Source organism: Salvelinus alpinus, chromosome 8, assembly GCF_045679555.1.
Source record: "Salvelinus alpinus chromosome 8, SLU_Salpinus.1, whole genome shotgun sequence".
NCBI lineage: Eukaryota > Metazoa > Chordata > Actinopteri > Salmoniformes > Salmonidae > Salvelinus > Salvelinus alpinus.
Genome location: NC_092093.1, coordinates 29,185,728 through 29,201,346, shown reverse-complemented (window position 1 = coordinate 29,201,346; position 15,619 = coordinate 29,185,728). Strand labels below are relative to the sequence as shown.

The 15,619-nt window shown below is 42.5% G+C and overlaps 1 protein-coding gene across 1 annotated transcript in view; it reads right to left on the bottom strand.

The window, feature by feature from the left end:
* Nucleotides 1-15,137, bottom strand: part of LOC139582881 (protein cornichon homolog 3-like) — a 66,391-nt gene extending 51,254 nt beyond the window's left edge. The window contains exon 1 of the mRNA XM_071413301.1: nucleotides 14,566-15,137. Coding sequence (XP_071269402.1) covers nucleotides 14,566-14,643 — 78 coding nt within the window. The 5' untranslated portion in view covers nucleotides 14,644-15,137. The remainder of the gene's footprint in view (nucleotides 1-14,565) is intronic.
* Nucleotides 15,138-15,619: the final 482 nt, after the last annotated feature.

Here is a 15,619-nt window from a genome sequence, read left to right as displayed (position 1 = left end):
AAAGGCCAAAGTCTAAATGACCTTCTGATGAAAGGCCCTGACGTTCTCAATCCGATTCGAGCTGTCCTCCTCAAGTTCCGCCAAGGCTCCTACGCCGCTCTAGGAGACGTCAGAAAAATGTACAATTCTGTGTGGCTCGAGGAGAGGGAAGTCCATCTACACCGGTTCTTGTGGCGGGATTCAGAGGGCGATGAGGTGGAACAATACGCCATAACCAGAGTGAATATCGGGGACAAGCCAGCAGGGTGCATAGCACAACTGGCCATGAGGGAGACGGCTAACCTGCCTCAATTCAGCCACCTCACAGATGAATGCCAAGTATTACATGAGCACAGCTACGTCGATGACATCTTGACATCCCACAACTGCCGTGAAAAACTCGAAGTCATCACAAAGAATGTGGAACTGATTCTAAAAGCAGGAGGGTTTGCACTGAAGCCTTGGGTCTTCTCAGGCCAAAATAAAGGAGAAAGAGAAAAGGCATCACCAAATGTTGTTGTCCTGCCAAATCAGCTTAAGGAGAAAGACAACAAGGCGCTCGGTCTCGGCTACATTGTGGATGAAGACATGTTGCATGTCATGGTGAGGGTCAACTTCTCCAGGAGGAAGAAAAAGATGAGACTTGGGCAAGACTTACTGCTAGAAGAAGTAGGAGCACAGACACCAGACCCACTGACAAGACGTGAACTGCTGAGTCAAGTTGCTGGTTTGTACGACCCAGTTGGCCTGACAACGCCATCAAAGCAAAGAGGGGCTATCTTGGTCCGAAGGGCATTCCAAGAGGCAAAACCAAAGTGCAGCATGGTCAAGGACACATGGGACCTTCCCCTGTCGGATGAGCTCCGCAAAGATGCAATTGGAATTTTTGAGGAGTACGTCCAGCTAAGCAAAGTAATGTTCCCAAGAGCTCTTACTCCACCAAAGGCAACAACTGAACCAGTCGCTGTCACTTTTTCAGATGGCAGTGAAAGCTCCTATGGTGCTGTCCTCTACCTGCGGTGGAACTGCAACAAACAATTAACAATTCGACTAGTGGAGTCAAAAGCAAAGCTGACACCACTAGACCAGAAGGGGGATGCAGTCAAAGCAGAACTTTGCGGTGCAGTCTTTGCAAGCCGCCTGAAAAAGTACTTTGAACAGCATACCCAGATCCAGATAAAGAGGTGGTACCATTTGTTAGACAGTCAGACTGTTCTTGGAGCTATCCAGCGTGAAAGCTATGGATTTCAGACTTTCTTCGCTAATAGAATTGGAGAGATCCAAGAGAGCACACGGCTACAGGACTGGTGGTGGATTCCTGGACCACTCAACATAGCCGACATTATCACTCGAGGAGCTGGGCCAAAGGAACTTGATGCCCATTCAGAGTGGCAGCAAGGGCCAGAGTTTCTATATCTTCCAGAGAGCGAGTGGCCAATTATGTCGTCAAAAGATGTGTCTGTGACAGCTCGAGAGAGCATTAACAATATGCAAAAGAAGTCATTTGTGGCAGCACTCACCAGAGCCCGAGCGAAAATAAGTCTTCCAAGTCTTGTGGGACGATTTCCTGCTGGTGCAGCTGTCCTAAACTTGGTGGATGAGAGGCGCTTTAGTAGCCTAAAGTGTCTAATCAAGACTGTTGCTTTTATCTGGAGAGCCGCCAAAAAGTTTAGATCTGCAACAAAGTCCATCGAGACCCCAAAGTGGGAGGCGATTCCCACAAAAGGAGTTATCACCGCCACAGAACGTCAAGAGGCAATAAGATACATCTATCTTGCTGCTCAAGAGGGGGTGACGTTCCCAACTACCACTACGGACCGCTTGGTTGTGTACAGAGAGCCAGAATCTGGGTTACTAGTCTGCGGTGGGAGAATCCATGGCTTCAGGGAGGATGGCGCTGCAGTTCCCCTTCTGCCTTTCAATGCATGGGTCTCTACTTTATTGGCACGGGAGGCGCACGATGAGGGTCATGAAGGTGTGGCTCTAACCCTGCTGAAAATGAGGAGGAAAGCCTGGGTCATCCAAGGAAGAAAAATTTCCCAAAAAGTAGTGGATAACTGCCTTTTCTGCAAAAAGTCAAGAGCAAGAAGGTGCGAACAGGTAATGGCTGACTTACCTGCTGAAAGAGCCACACCTGCAGCTCCGTTCGAGTTCACTACAGTCGACCTCTTCGGACCGTACCTTGTCAAAGATGACATCAAGAAACGGGTCTCAATGAAAGTGTGGGGTGTCATCTTCAGCTGTATGGCCAGCAGGGCAATTCATGCAGACCTGGTCAACACAATGTCGACAGACGCTTCTTGATGGCTTACCAACGCTTTACTGCAATTAGAGGGCACCCAAGAAAGATCTGGTCCGACCCAGAGACAAACTTCATCGGCGCCAAACCTGTCCTAAGAGAGCTGTACCAGTTCCTGGATGCTCAGAATAGAACTTCAATAGAAGAGATGTCGGCTCAAAAAGGTACCAAATGGGAGTGGACAATTCACCCTGCTGACTCACCTCACCGCAATGGGGCTGCTGAAGCCGCTGTTCGCATTCTCAAGAAGGCACTGCAGAGCCTGGGCAACAACACTGGCCTTAGCTACAGCGAGCTTCAGACAACACTACAACTTGCTGCAAACGGCACACTTCATATCGCAACGTTGCTGTCGGAGATATTGTCTGGTTGTGTGACCAAAATGCAGTGAGGGGCAAATTCAAGCTAGGACTGGTGGTGAGCGTTAATCCAGATGCTAAGGGCATTGTTCGAGACGTGAACGTCAAAGTGGTCCAAAGCTCCTGCCTTCCTGTCACAAAACCCGCACTAAACCGGCCATCGGCCAAAGTCCTGAAAGAAGCTACGCAAACCACAGTCCTGCACAGAGATGTTCGACGCCTGGTTGTCTTGCTACCAGTTGAGGATCAAACTCGGAGCTGACCGGCAGTATGTAGGTGCTGATTTACGATCTTTCCATCGGTTCCCGTGGGAAGATTGAGTGGGAGGTGTGCTGACAAACTGCCTGGGAGCTCCTCAGTGGTGAAACTCCTCCTCCTTCAATCAGTGGTGAACCAGGTGGAACAAATCTTCCAGGCAATCAGGGCGTGCCAGCACCTGGCTCTGCTGTTGTCTTTAGACCGCAGTGAAAGGAGCATTTATAACACCACAAGACCAAGGAAACTTCATCTTTGTGATCAAGGTGACTGTGCAAGTCCAAGCCCTCCACAAAACTGTGAAAGACAGCCGGTAAGCTAATATTAGCCATGCTTGGCTAGACTGACTTAAGCAGTGCACTGCTAATGATACTCTGGAAAACACAGACTCTTAACTCTTAACTTTGATAGGACTTTTGCAGTGGTATTTATAACTTCAAATGTTGTTTGTGGGGTATAAAGGAAAAGTAAGAAGAGCCAAATTCATTGTTGACAAAGAACTTGTTTGAAATGGTTAAAAGTAATTTAAACTTTGTAGAAATCTTAGTAAACCAAGTTCTTAATTCAGTAACAAATGTATAGTCTAAAAAATCTTTGGCTAAAATATGTAAGATGTCTGTTTAAAACTACTGATTAGAAAATAAATGTAAATTTTTACTACTAAAAATATTTTGAATGTATTTGGCTAAAATGCAAATTTAGATAAAAATATACTGATTCTGCTCATTTGATTAAAAATGGTGGGTTTCTATTTTGGGAAACATTTGCTTAAGTGGAAACCTTGTATTTTATAATGGCAGAAATGTGTTTATCTGAGGTGAATGTGGATAATTATGTGTATTTAATTAGGCTGTCAACTCAAATAATAACTTGTATTTGTCATCTCTTTTTTGAGGTTTTTCACCTGTTTACTGCCAACCAAAGAATGGTAAATAAAAGACAAACAACTGATTCCATGGCTGTTTATTGAGTGAAATCCAGTTAAAATCTTCATGTGGAGGGACTGTCCTTTTCAAGTGGGGAATTGCACAAGAAAGAGGTCAAAACTTGACAGTTTGTATCACAACTAAAGAGGCCAAATAGCTTCTTAAAGTTAAGCACATTAATCATGAATCATTAATCCCCTTTACAAGGGGTGTAGAGCCTAACTGGCATATATAAGCAGCGAGTGACTTTCAAGTTTGGGAAGATCATTTTTACCATAAAAAGTCCATGTGAGAAATTGCCAAGAAACTGAAGATCTCGTACAACGCTGTGTACTACTCCCTTCACAGAACAGCGCAAACTGGCTCTAACCAGAATAGAAAGAGGAGTGGGAGGCCCCGGTGCACAACTGAGCAAGAGGACAAGTGTCTAGTTTGAGAAACAGACGCCTCACAAGTCCTCAACTGGCAGCTTCATTTAATAGTACCCGCAAAACACCAGTCTCAATGTCAACAGTGAAGAGGCGTCTCCGGGATGCTGGCCTTCTAGGCAGAGTTGCAAAGAAAAAGCCATATCTCTGTCCAGTGTCTGTGTTCTTTTTCCCATCTTAATCTTTTCTTTTTATTGGCCAGTCTGAGATATGGCTTTTTCTTTGCAACTCTGCCTAGAAGCGCTTGAGTTTCAAGTTTGTGGAATAATATTTTTACCATTAAAATGCACCTTTATAATAAAAGCATTACATGCATAATTGCATTTGCGGTCACTTTTAACAATGATGTTTTCCTCTAATGGAACATTCACGCTTATAGCCTACTACCACGTGCGCATTGCTGCGCTTATAATGTGAAGAAATAGCCTAATAGTTTATCAACATTTTAAGATAAACATTGCATCAGCCACATTGCATAAAACATGTTTTTTGATACTAGTGGTTGTATTAATTTGGGATCTATCGCGTCCCACAACTGTCCCAGACTATGTTTGGAATATATATTTCTCGCACAGAATAGAATAGGTCGACCTTTGTACTATGGGCGATAATAGATTGACATTGGCTAGTGCTTTTGCTGTTCGTTATGCCAACTCATCTTGTTGATTGATGAAAAGTAAATGTGGACACTTTTTCCAATATCTTCAATATGTTGGATAAGGATGCACGCATTTGTGTTTGTCTTCACCTGTAGCCTGTGAGAAAATTGTGAATGAGAGACTATTGGAGTGTGTACATCCTGCTTAAAGAACAAAGCAGAGCTCATGCCTTTCAAGCAACTTTTTTCAAATCATCATTAGAGTCATCATGCATCATGCATTACAATGTATTAAAAATGTAAACATATAGCCCAACGTTTGGAGAACAACTAAAGTTACATTTATAACTCTAAATTAAGCATATAGGAATTCCTATTTCTTTGTTAACCGGTCAATACAGAATAGATGCATGTGCGCACTCCCTCAAATTGTTTGGAGAAAATATTTATATTTTATTCAGTTTTGTTCAATTGTATTATTCATACTACAAAATAATATAAAATAATGCCACGGTATTATAAGCAAATCTTGTCTGCTAAATGAACTAGTGTAGCCCACAGCCATTTGGCATAGACACATCAGAACCTAATGTAACGGTCGTTCTCCTCCTCTTCGTCTGAAGAGGAGGAGGAGTAGGGATTGGACCAAAGCGCAGCGTTGAAGGTAGACATAATTTATTAAATGAAAACGACGAAACACGAATAACACTAGAGAAATACAAAACAAATAAACGATGTAGACAGACCTGGACTTGAGAACTTACATATAACGAAGAACGCACGAACAGGTATAGACTACAAACAAACGATACAGTCCCGTGTGGTATGAACATACAGACACAGGAGACAACCACCCACAAACAAACAGTGAGAACACCCTACCTTAATATGGTTCTCAATCAGAGGAAACGTCAAACACCTGCCTCTAATTGAGAACCATATCAGGCAACACATTAACCCCAACATAGAAACACAAAACATAGACTACCCACCCAGCTCACGTCCTGACCAACTAAACAAAGTTAAACAAAGGACAAATAAGGTCAGGAACGTGACACCTAACATAAGGACAACTCAGAGTATGCTATTATGTTCTTCTGAAATACACTACAATTTCTTCATATCATGTTTCTTTTGACCTGTCTAAATTAAATAATGGATGTATTGTGAAGGTGTAGGCTATATTACATGGATTTATTTGACTTTTTAAAATGGCTTGTAGACTATGTGTTGAAGCCAGGAGATGCTAAATGTGTTTATGTTAATTAAAGTTCAATAACCGTGAGACCGACAGTTATTTGCTTGACAATCACCTGCTGACAAAATGTTGTGACCGTCACAGCCCTAGTGATGAGAGGATGAAATATTCTGTAAATACACACCATATACAGTATTCATGCTTATCATCCTCGTCATATGAGGAAACATCCTGGAAGCACACAGTTGACATCAGGTGCATGTGTACGTTACATCCATTCATGAGCATGACTGGCCACAGACTATGGTTGACTGGCAACTCAACTGTTGTTGTCTGCTTGTTTGTGGGAGACCCTGACCCTCTTTGTACACGTCCCCTACCTTATGTCACTGCCATACTGCTTGAGGCATTCATATAGAAAAAATGACATTCAAAATAACACCTCAAACATGATGCAGAGAACATCAATTCCGATGCAAAAGGCTACAAGTTTCATGTTCATAATATTAAGCAGCTATGGCTACTTATTCAGGAGGATTTTAAACCGCCTGAGATGGGTTCATTTTCTCAAGGTACATTTTTAATCAACCCTGAGCAGAATACAATTAAAACGGTTTGATGACTCGGTGCAGTACATCTCTAAAACTGGAAAGGTAATCATGGACTGAAAGGTCTGTTCTGGACTGCACACAGTCACTGCAGGCTGATGCTCTACATGTGTGACATGTGCCCAGCGCAACTGCTTGGAAGCCTCACAAACGTTTCCTCGTGAGTGGAGATTGCCCATTTGGGGATTGCTGCTCTTTTTGAAGTGGCAGCCGGCAGCAGTAGCAGAGCTACATGAGGGGAATGGACTTTATACTGTGTTTTTATTTATTTTGCATTTACTGAAGCTTTCTATCCAAAATTATTTAAATGACATGGCGCCATATGTGGGGAGGGATGGTTCAGCTTCCTCATGATTGACTGGCCTTATTAAACATGCTCACATCTGTGTAGGCCTACAGTATATCTCCAAAGACCAGCATGGCAATGTTGTTCTTTCCCCCAGATCAGAATAACAAAATTCCTACCTCCTTTTGCCAGAAAAATAAAATAGAATAAAACTGTATTGTCCATTCAGGATGGGACATTTTTCTTTGGCATCACCTTATGTTTAAAGGATCACATACACATACAGTACCAGTTAAACATTTGGACACACCTACAGTAGTCATTCAAAGGTTTTTCTTTATTTTGGACTATTTTCTACATTGTAGAATAGTAGTGAAGAAATCAAAACTATGAAATAACACACATGGAGTCATTTAGCAACCAAAAAAGTGTTAAATCAAAATACACTGCTCAAAAAAATAAAGGGAACACTTAAACAACACAATGTAACTCCAAGTCAATCACACTTCTGTGAAATCAAACTGTCCACTTAGGAAGCAACACTGATTGACAATATATTTCACATGCTGTTGTGCAAAAGGAATAGACAAAAGGTGGAAATTATAGGCAATTAGCAAGACACCCCCAATAAAAGAGTGGTTCTGCAGGTGGTGACCACAGACCACTTCTCAGTTCCTATGCTTCCTGGCTGATGTTTTGGTCACTTTTGAATGCTGGCGGTGCTTTCACTCTAGTGGTAGCATGAGACGGAGTCTACAACCCACACAAGTGGCTCAGGTAGTGCAGCTCATCCAGGATGGCACATCAATGAGAGCTGTGGCACGAAGGTTTGCTGTGTCTGTCAGCGTAGTGTCCAGAGCATGGAGGCGCTACCAGGAGACAGGCCAGTACATCAGGAGATGTGGAGGAGGCCGTAGGAGGGCAACAACCCAGCAGCAGGACCGCTACCTCCGCCTTTGTGCAAGGAGGAGCAGGTGGAGCACTGCCAGAGCCCTGCAAAATGACCTCCAGCAGGCCACAAATGTGCATGTGTCTGCTCAAACGGCCAGAAACAGACTCCATGAGGGTGGTATGAGGGCCCAACGTCCACAGGTGGGGGTTGTGCTTACAGCCCAACACCGTGCAGGACGTTTGGCATTTGCCAGAGAACACCAAGATTGGCAAATTCGCCACTGGTGCCCTGTGCTCTTCACAGATGAAAGTAGGTTCACACTGAGCAAATGAGCACATGTGACAGACATGACACAGTCTGGAGACGCCGTGGAGAACGTTCTGCTGCCTGCAACATCCTCCAGCATGACCGGTTTGGCGGTGGGTCAGTCATGGTGTGGGGTGGCATTTCTTTGGGGGGCCGCACAGCCCTCCATGTGCTCGCCAGAGGTAGCCTGACTGCCATTAGGTACCGAGATGAGATCCTCAGACCCCTTGTGAGACCATATGCTGGTGCGGTTGGCCCTGGGTTCCTCCTAATGCAAGACAATGCTAGACCTCATGTGGCTGGAGTGTGTCAGCAGTTCCTGCAAGAGGAAGGCATTGATGCTATGGACTGGCCCGCCCGTTCCCCAGACCTGAATCCAATTGAGCACATCTGGGACATCATGTCTCGCTCCATCCACCAACGCTACGTTGCACCACAGACTGTCTAGGAGTTGGCGGATGCTTTAGTCCAGGTCTGGGAGGAGATCCCTCAGGAGACCATCCGCCACCTCATCAGGAGCATGCCCAGGCGTTGTAGGGAGGTCATACAGGCACGTGGAGGCCACACACACTACTGAGCCTCATTTTGACTTGTTTTAAGGACATTACATCAAAGTTGGATCAGCCTGTAGTGTGGTTTTCCACTTTAATTTTGAGTGTGACTCCAAATCCAGACCTCCATGGGTTTATACATTTGATTTCCATTGATAATTTTTGTGTGATTTTGTTGTCAGCACATTCAACTATGTAAAGAAAAAAGTCTTTAATAAGAATATTTCATTCATTCAGATCTAGGATGTGTTATTTTAGTGTTCCCTTTATTTTTTGAGCAGTGTATATTTTATATTTGTGATTCTCAAAGCAGACACCCTTTGCCTTGATGACAGTTTTGCACACTCTTGGCAGTCTCTCAACCAGCTTCATGAGGTAGTCATCTGGAATGTATTTCAATTAACAGGTGTGCCTTGTTAAAAGTTAATTTGTGGAATTTCTTTACTTCTTAATACGTTTGAGCCAATCAGTTGTGTTGTGACAAGATAGTGGTGGTATACAAAAGATAGCCCTATTTGGTAAAAGACCATATTATGTCAAGAACAGCTCAAAAAGAAAGAGAGACGATAGTCCATCATTACTTTAAGACATGAAGGTCAGTCAATAAGGAAAATTTCATGAACTTTGACAAAACAACAAACACGACAAACAAACAAAACAACAAACACGACAAACGAACAGTCCTGAAAGGTGAAACAAACACTAAACAGGAAACAACCACCCACAAACACAGGTGGGAACAGGCTACCTAAATATGATCCTCAATCAGAGACAATGAAAGACAGCTGCCTCTGATTGAGAACCATACCAGGCCAAACACACAGAAATACAACACAAGGACAACATAGAACACCAGACATAGAATGCCCACCCAAACTCACGCCCTGACCAACCAAAACAGAGACATAAAAAGGATCTCTAAGGTCAGGACGTGACACTCGGCCTTGTCTCAGGATAGTAAGATGGCGGTTGAAGATATCCCTCTAGTGGTGTGGGGGCTGTGCTTTGGCAAAGTGGGTGGGGTTATATCCTGCCTGTTTGGCCCAGTCCGGGGGTATCGTCGGACAGGGCCACACTGCTTCCCGACCCCTCCTGTCTCAGCGTCCAGTATTTATGCTGCAATAGTTTATGTGTCGGAGGGCTAGGATCAGTCTGTTATATCTGGAGTATTTCTCCTGTCTTATCTGGTGTCCTGTGTGAAATTAAGTATGGTCTCTCTAATTATCTCTCTCATTTTCTCTCAGAGGACCTCAGCCCTAGGACCATGCCTCAGGACTACCTGGCTTTAGAAGCTTCTGATAGGCTAATTGACATCATTTGAGTCAATTGGAGGTGTACCTGTGGATGTATTTCAAGGCCTACCTTCAAACTCAGTTTCTCTTTGCTTGACGTCATGGGAAAATCAAAAGAAATCAGCCAAGACCTCCGAAAAAATTGTAAACCTCCACAAGTCTGGTTCATCCTTGGGAGCAATTTCCAAACGCCTGAAGGTACCACGTTCATCTGTACAAACAATAGTACGCAAGTATAAACACCATGGAACCACGTTCATCTGTACAAACAATAGTACGCAAGTATAAACACCATGGGACCACGCAGCCGTCATACCGCTCAGGAAGGAGGCGCGTTCTGTCTCCTTCCTGAACGTACTTTGGTGCGAAAAGTGCAAATCAATCCCGGAACAACAGCAAAGGACCTTGTGAAGATGCTGGAGGAAACAGGTACAAAAGTATCTATATCCATAGTAAAACGAGTCCTATATCGACATAACCTGAAAAGCTGCTCAGCAAGGAAGAAGCTACTGCTCCAAAACCGCCATAAAAAAGCCAGACTATGGTTTGCAACTGCACATGGGGACAAAGATCATACTTTTTGAAGAAATGTCCTTTGGTCTGATGAATCAAAAATAGAACTGTTTGGCCATAATGACCATTGTTGTGTTTGGAGGAAAAAGGGGGAGGCTTGCAAGCCGAAGAACACCATCCCAACCGTGAAGCACGGGGGTGGCAGCATCATGTTTTAGAGGTTCTTTGCTGCAGGAGGGACTGGTGCACTTCACAAAATAGAAGGCATCACGAGGAAGGAAAGTTATATGGATATATTGAAGCAACATCTCAAGACATCAGTCAGGAAGTTAATGCTTGGTCGCAAATGGGTCTTCCAAATGGACAATGACCCCAAGCATACATCCAAAGTTGTGGCAAAATGGCTTAAGGACAACAAAGTCAAGGTATTGGAGTGGCCATCACAAAGCCCTGACCTCAATCCTATGAAAAAATTGTGGGCAGAACTGAAGAAGCGTGTGCGTGCAAGGAGGCCTACAAACCTGACTCAGTTACACCAGCTCTGTCAGGAGGAATGGGCCAAAATTCACCCAACTTATTGTGGAAGGCTACCCGAAATGTTTGACCCAAGTTAAACAATTTAAAGGCAATGCTACCAAATACTAATTGAGTGTATGTAAACTTCTGACCCACTGTGAATGTGATGAAAGAAATAAAAGCTGAAATAAATCAATCTCTCTACTATTATTCTGACATTTCACATTCTTAAAATAAAGTGGTGATCCTAATTGACCTAAAACAGGGAATTTTCCTGGGAGTAAATGTCAGGAATTGTGAAAAACTGAGTTTAAATGTATTTGGCTAAGGTGTATGTAGACTTCCAACTTCAGACAGAGCTGCATGCGTTGCGGAAATGAGAATTTCAGCAGAAAATGAATAAAATACAAAAATAATTCATTCCTAAATTGAAATTACTGTTTGTGCAAGGTAGAGAACACTATAATCTTTATTATAATATTTTGTTACATCACTAAATTACATGTTTTATATTTCAAATCATTACTGCCATGGTATTTTAATGGTTTCATGAGAATGACCCTCATGTTTTGTACACATTAACAACCTGCAAGATGAAGATCAATGTTATTATACATATATATATATATAGATTGAAATGATAAGCAATATGTCCTTCCCACGTAACACCATGCTCAGAGGCCAGTAGCATTGAGTGGAGGAGTCAGTGTGAGGGTTCGTTAGACTTGTGAATGTCCTGTACTTGCTAGAGGCACCAGTATGAGGCACACATTGAATCAGCAGGAGGGAAACCACTAATACATATGACTCCTTCACAGTTCCCACCTACGCTTACTAACCGGCATCCATTAAATGTCAGAAAAACGAAAACAACATATGGCCACCATGAGATTGAATGATGTTAACTTAACGTATGCCCTCTTCGCCAATGGGGCTTAACACATCATATGGGTACGGGGTTTTTTCCCATAATTCACTGGTTCCACAAGAGCCGTTCACATGGACCTGTTAATGGACACTCATAATACATCATGACAGACCTGGGTGATATGGACAAAAATAAATTGACTGAATAATCGCGATAACAATCAATTGAACGATACGCTTATAACATTAATGTGCATCAGTTACTTTTTTATACCACCCTTAAAACTACTACTATTACTACTACTACTACTACTACTACTACTATTACTACTTTGAATGTTGTGGCTATCATTGGCCCGTTTCATTTCAAACTTCACATTCTAGTAAAGGTTACTTATCATTATTATCGATATCAGTAAATTGTCCCCGATAAATGATCGGGATCGATCATTTTCGGTTTATTGTCACCCAGCTCTACATTAGGGGCTCTGGTACACCGATGGAAATCACTCAACCATTTTGTGTCTGTGCGTGCGGAGCAGTGTGGAGTTTAGGAGAACACAGTTAACCTTGTATGTTAATTAAAATACCCTCTAATCTGTTACAAGCAGTCCCAGTAGTGATGGTGTAACTGGGATTACATGATTGACTAATGATATTTCAATCTGGACAGAAACTAGCTAACTAACCAGTGAGGAGTGACTTGTAGGAGCGTCGATCAACCTTGAGCTAGTTTGCCATGAATGAATCAATTAGGATGAATCTAAAGTGCATCTGTTACAACACGTTAAAGTAGATAGAGTCAAGGGTTTCAGATCATTCAAAGAACTTGACGACTGAACGTCAGCTTGTCTTTGGCACTAACATAAAAATGTTATGTGCGGTCTGGACATGTGAAGAAGCGTCACCACTGAGACTGAAATGATGGTTTCTTGGACATGACATCTCAACAAATCATATACATCAGTCAACGTCGTGTCTGACAGGGTTCTCATCAGTCATCCCCCAGTACAGTACATGCCCTGTGAGAGATGAGGCTGCTTGTTAACAGGCAGTGATTAATGACAAGACATGTACTGATATTCCAAACGTCCTTCCTTCTGAGTACCTTTCCCTCTGTAAGTATGAGAGATATGACAGAGGAGTTTAGATCATGTCAGGAGAGGAGAGAGGAATATATGTAGGGCATGTTAAACCTGTCAGGTCCACTTAAAAACAAGCAGAACCAGACTAAACCTGTCAATTAGAGGGATAAGATAATGGGCAGGACAATTAGATGAAAGACAGTTAAAAATATTGTTCCTCACTGTAGCATGTATGAGCACATTCCACTGTCAAAGTGCATGGGACCATGTATTGCAATCACTTAGATGGTGTCTAGATGACAGCCATGCTGTAATGTGAAAAGGGCTGGTAATTTAAAACCTATTTTCTTCTCTATAAATGTGATAGTAGACTGCATAACAGGCTATTCCCATTATGCTCACTTACTGTAGCTTTGTCTGTAGCTTATGCCCGTGTTTGTGAATGAGAATCAGGCTGCTAGAGATATCTCCATCCTGCCATCATAAGCATTGTGGTTCCCATATGTCTCAGTTTGGTTTGGAGCATGGTGCTTTAAGAGACCACGTTTGTGGGTCTGATTCCCGCATGGCCCAAATACATTGAAATGTGTATGAGTTATAAGTCATTTCGGATAAGACTGTGTTAAATGACCACATGACAGTAGATAACAGTGATATAAACATAATGAAAACAGCTATGTGTGAGAATAATATTATAGGTATAAGCTGTATAACTGTAATGTGTTCTTCAATTCCTGAGTTGCAGACTGTCTCATTATATGCTAGATGGGATTTGTCCACTGCTCTGTAGTCCTACATGGGCCTGACAGACAGACAGATGCCATGCCTCCTCCTGTAATTGCTGGGGCTCAGTAGTACACCTGAAGCTCTTCAATCTCAGGTCTGTTGCTATGCAAAAGCACGCCGGGGGCCAAGGGCATTGAGACCTGACCCAAATCTGCCGTCACATAAAACGCCGCAGGAGGGCGCGAAGGCTTTGAGAGTAAATATTTCGATTATTAAAATATTGTAATGCATTCATATTGGAGTTTCTGTATTGCAGGGATTTTAACAAAGACAATAACGCACAGATACAAATATGAGGGAGGGAATTTGTCTCAGTGGGCCAGAACAGCGTGTCCAACGTCTCCAACAGATTTCCCCAAAATTCCAGAGCTGTGCGTAATGCCCGAGTCAAGCTAATTATTGTAAAACCTTTTGATAAAACTATATTTAACAAAATTTGCAATAACAAAATAAAACCATCATATGACCATCATGTAGTAGAATGAAGTGAAAATGCAAGGCAATAATTCTGTGTTGGGCTGAACGTCCGAGATATAGGTGCACACCTGTCAATTTTGGGATTTTTCCCCCCTACCCGTTAGAGCTGGTGGGTTTACAAAGGAAGGTTGGGCATTGAAACTGCACATTTCGAAACATCAAAATATGTATTAATTATCTTGAGCAAGGCACTGGGGATGTGAGCAGGTAAATACATACATTAGCCTACGCACCATTACGCAATATTATCCATAATCATTCAAAATCCCCAAAAAGGCTGTTAATGTATTTTTTTAAACTCATAACACAAATAATAATTATATAGCAATAAAAACTCCACTTACATGCCATATCGCAAAGAAGATCAGAGAAGCACAGAGGACCAGCGACAGCATATAGCAGAAGGCAGCGAAAGTGAACATAATTGTATACCACGAGGAATATCTCCCAAAAGAGGACTCGGCTGATTTTTTTTATTTTTATGATTATGTTGCCATGGCAAACCAAAGTGATAACGACACCATCACTTTGCCCTGAATGTTGCAACAAATTGTTGCAGAACGTCCAACGAAACGCTCGTCCGCGGTCTCACTTTGAAGTCCAAACGTGTTGCCGCTAAATGTTTTAATTGGAAATTAGACCAGTGTACTCGACATGGTGAAAACGGACAGACATTGTTACACAATAGCAAAGTCCAAGCGATGTCTTGAAATTGATATCAAGAGATCCAAAATATGCACAAAAGCATCCAGGATAGGAATACTGCTTTTGACAGATAAATGTCATCCATACAGTGACTAAAGAGAATCTTGTCGGCTACTATGTGATGGTATCTCCCCAACAATCCTGGCACCAGGCATAATAAACAGCGTCTTCAAACCACAGTTAACCTATAGCTCCACCACACCGAAGGCGCAGAGTCTGGCGCCCCAACAGGTGGATTTAAAGGGCCAGCGTTCAAGCTGTAGGGTTTATCAACTGTACCTTCCCAATTCCCATCCAAAAGCACATGCTTTTTAGGCTTAATTTTGTTTTTTGCAACTATAGGCTACTCTAGGCTATATGGTTGTCATGTGAATAGTAGACGGAGCATCCCAAATAAGCCACACATTCACACAGACAGGGTTTAAAAATCAAAGAACGCCTAAAATGATTCCACAGATTATTAAAATGTTTTGTATGGTTTCGATGGATATATTGTGATGGAGTTACAAATTGTGATTGACTCTGCCAAAGCCTTTGCCAATTTATGGACATTTGACAGGGCACCATTATGAGAAAGTCAAGTTATAGGTTAATAACTTCTCTAGGATAGGGGGCAGCATTTTCACTTTTGGATAAATAGCATGCCCAATTTCAACTTCCTTCTACTCATCCCCAGAATATAAGACATGCATA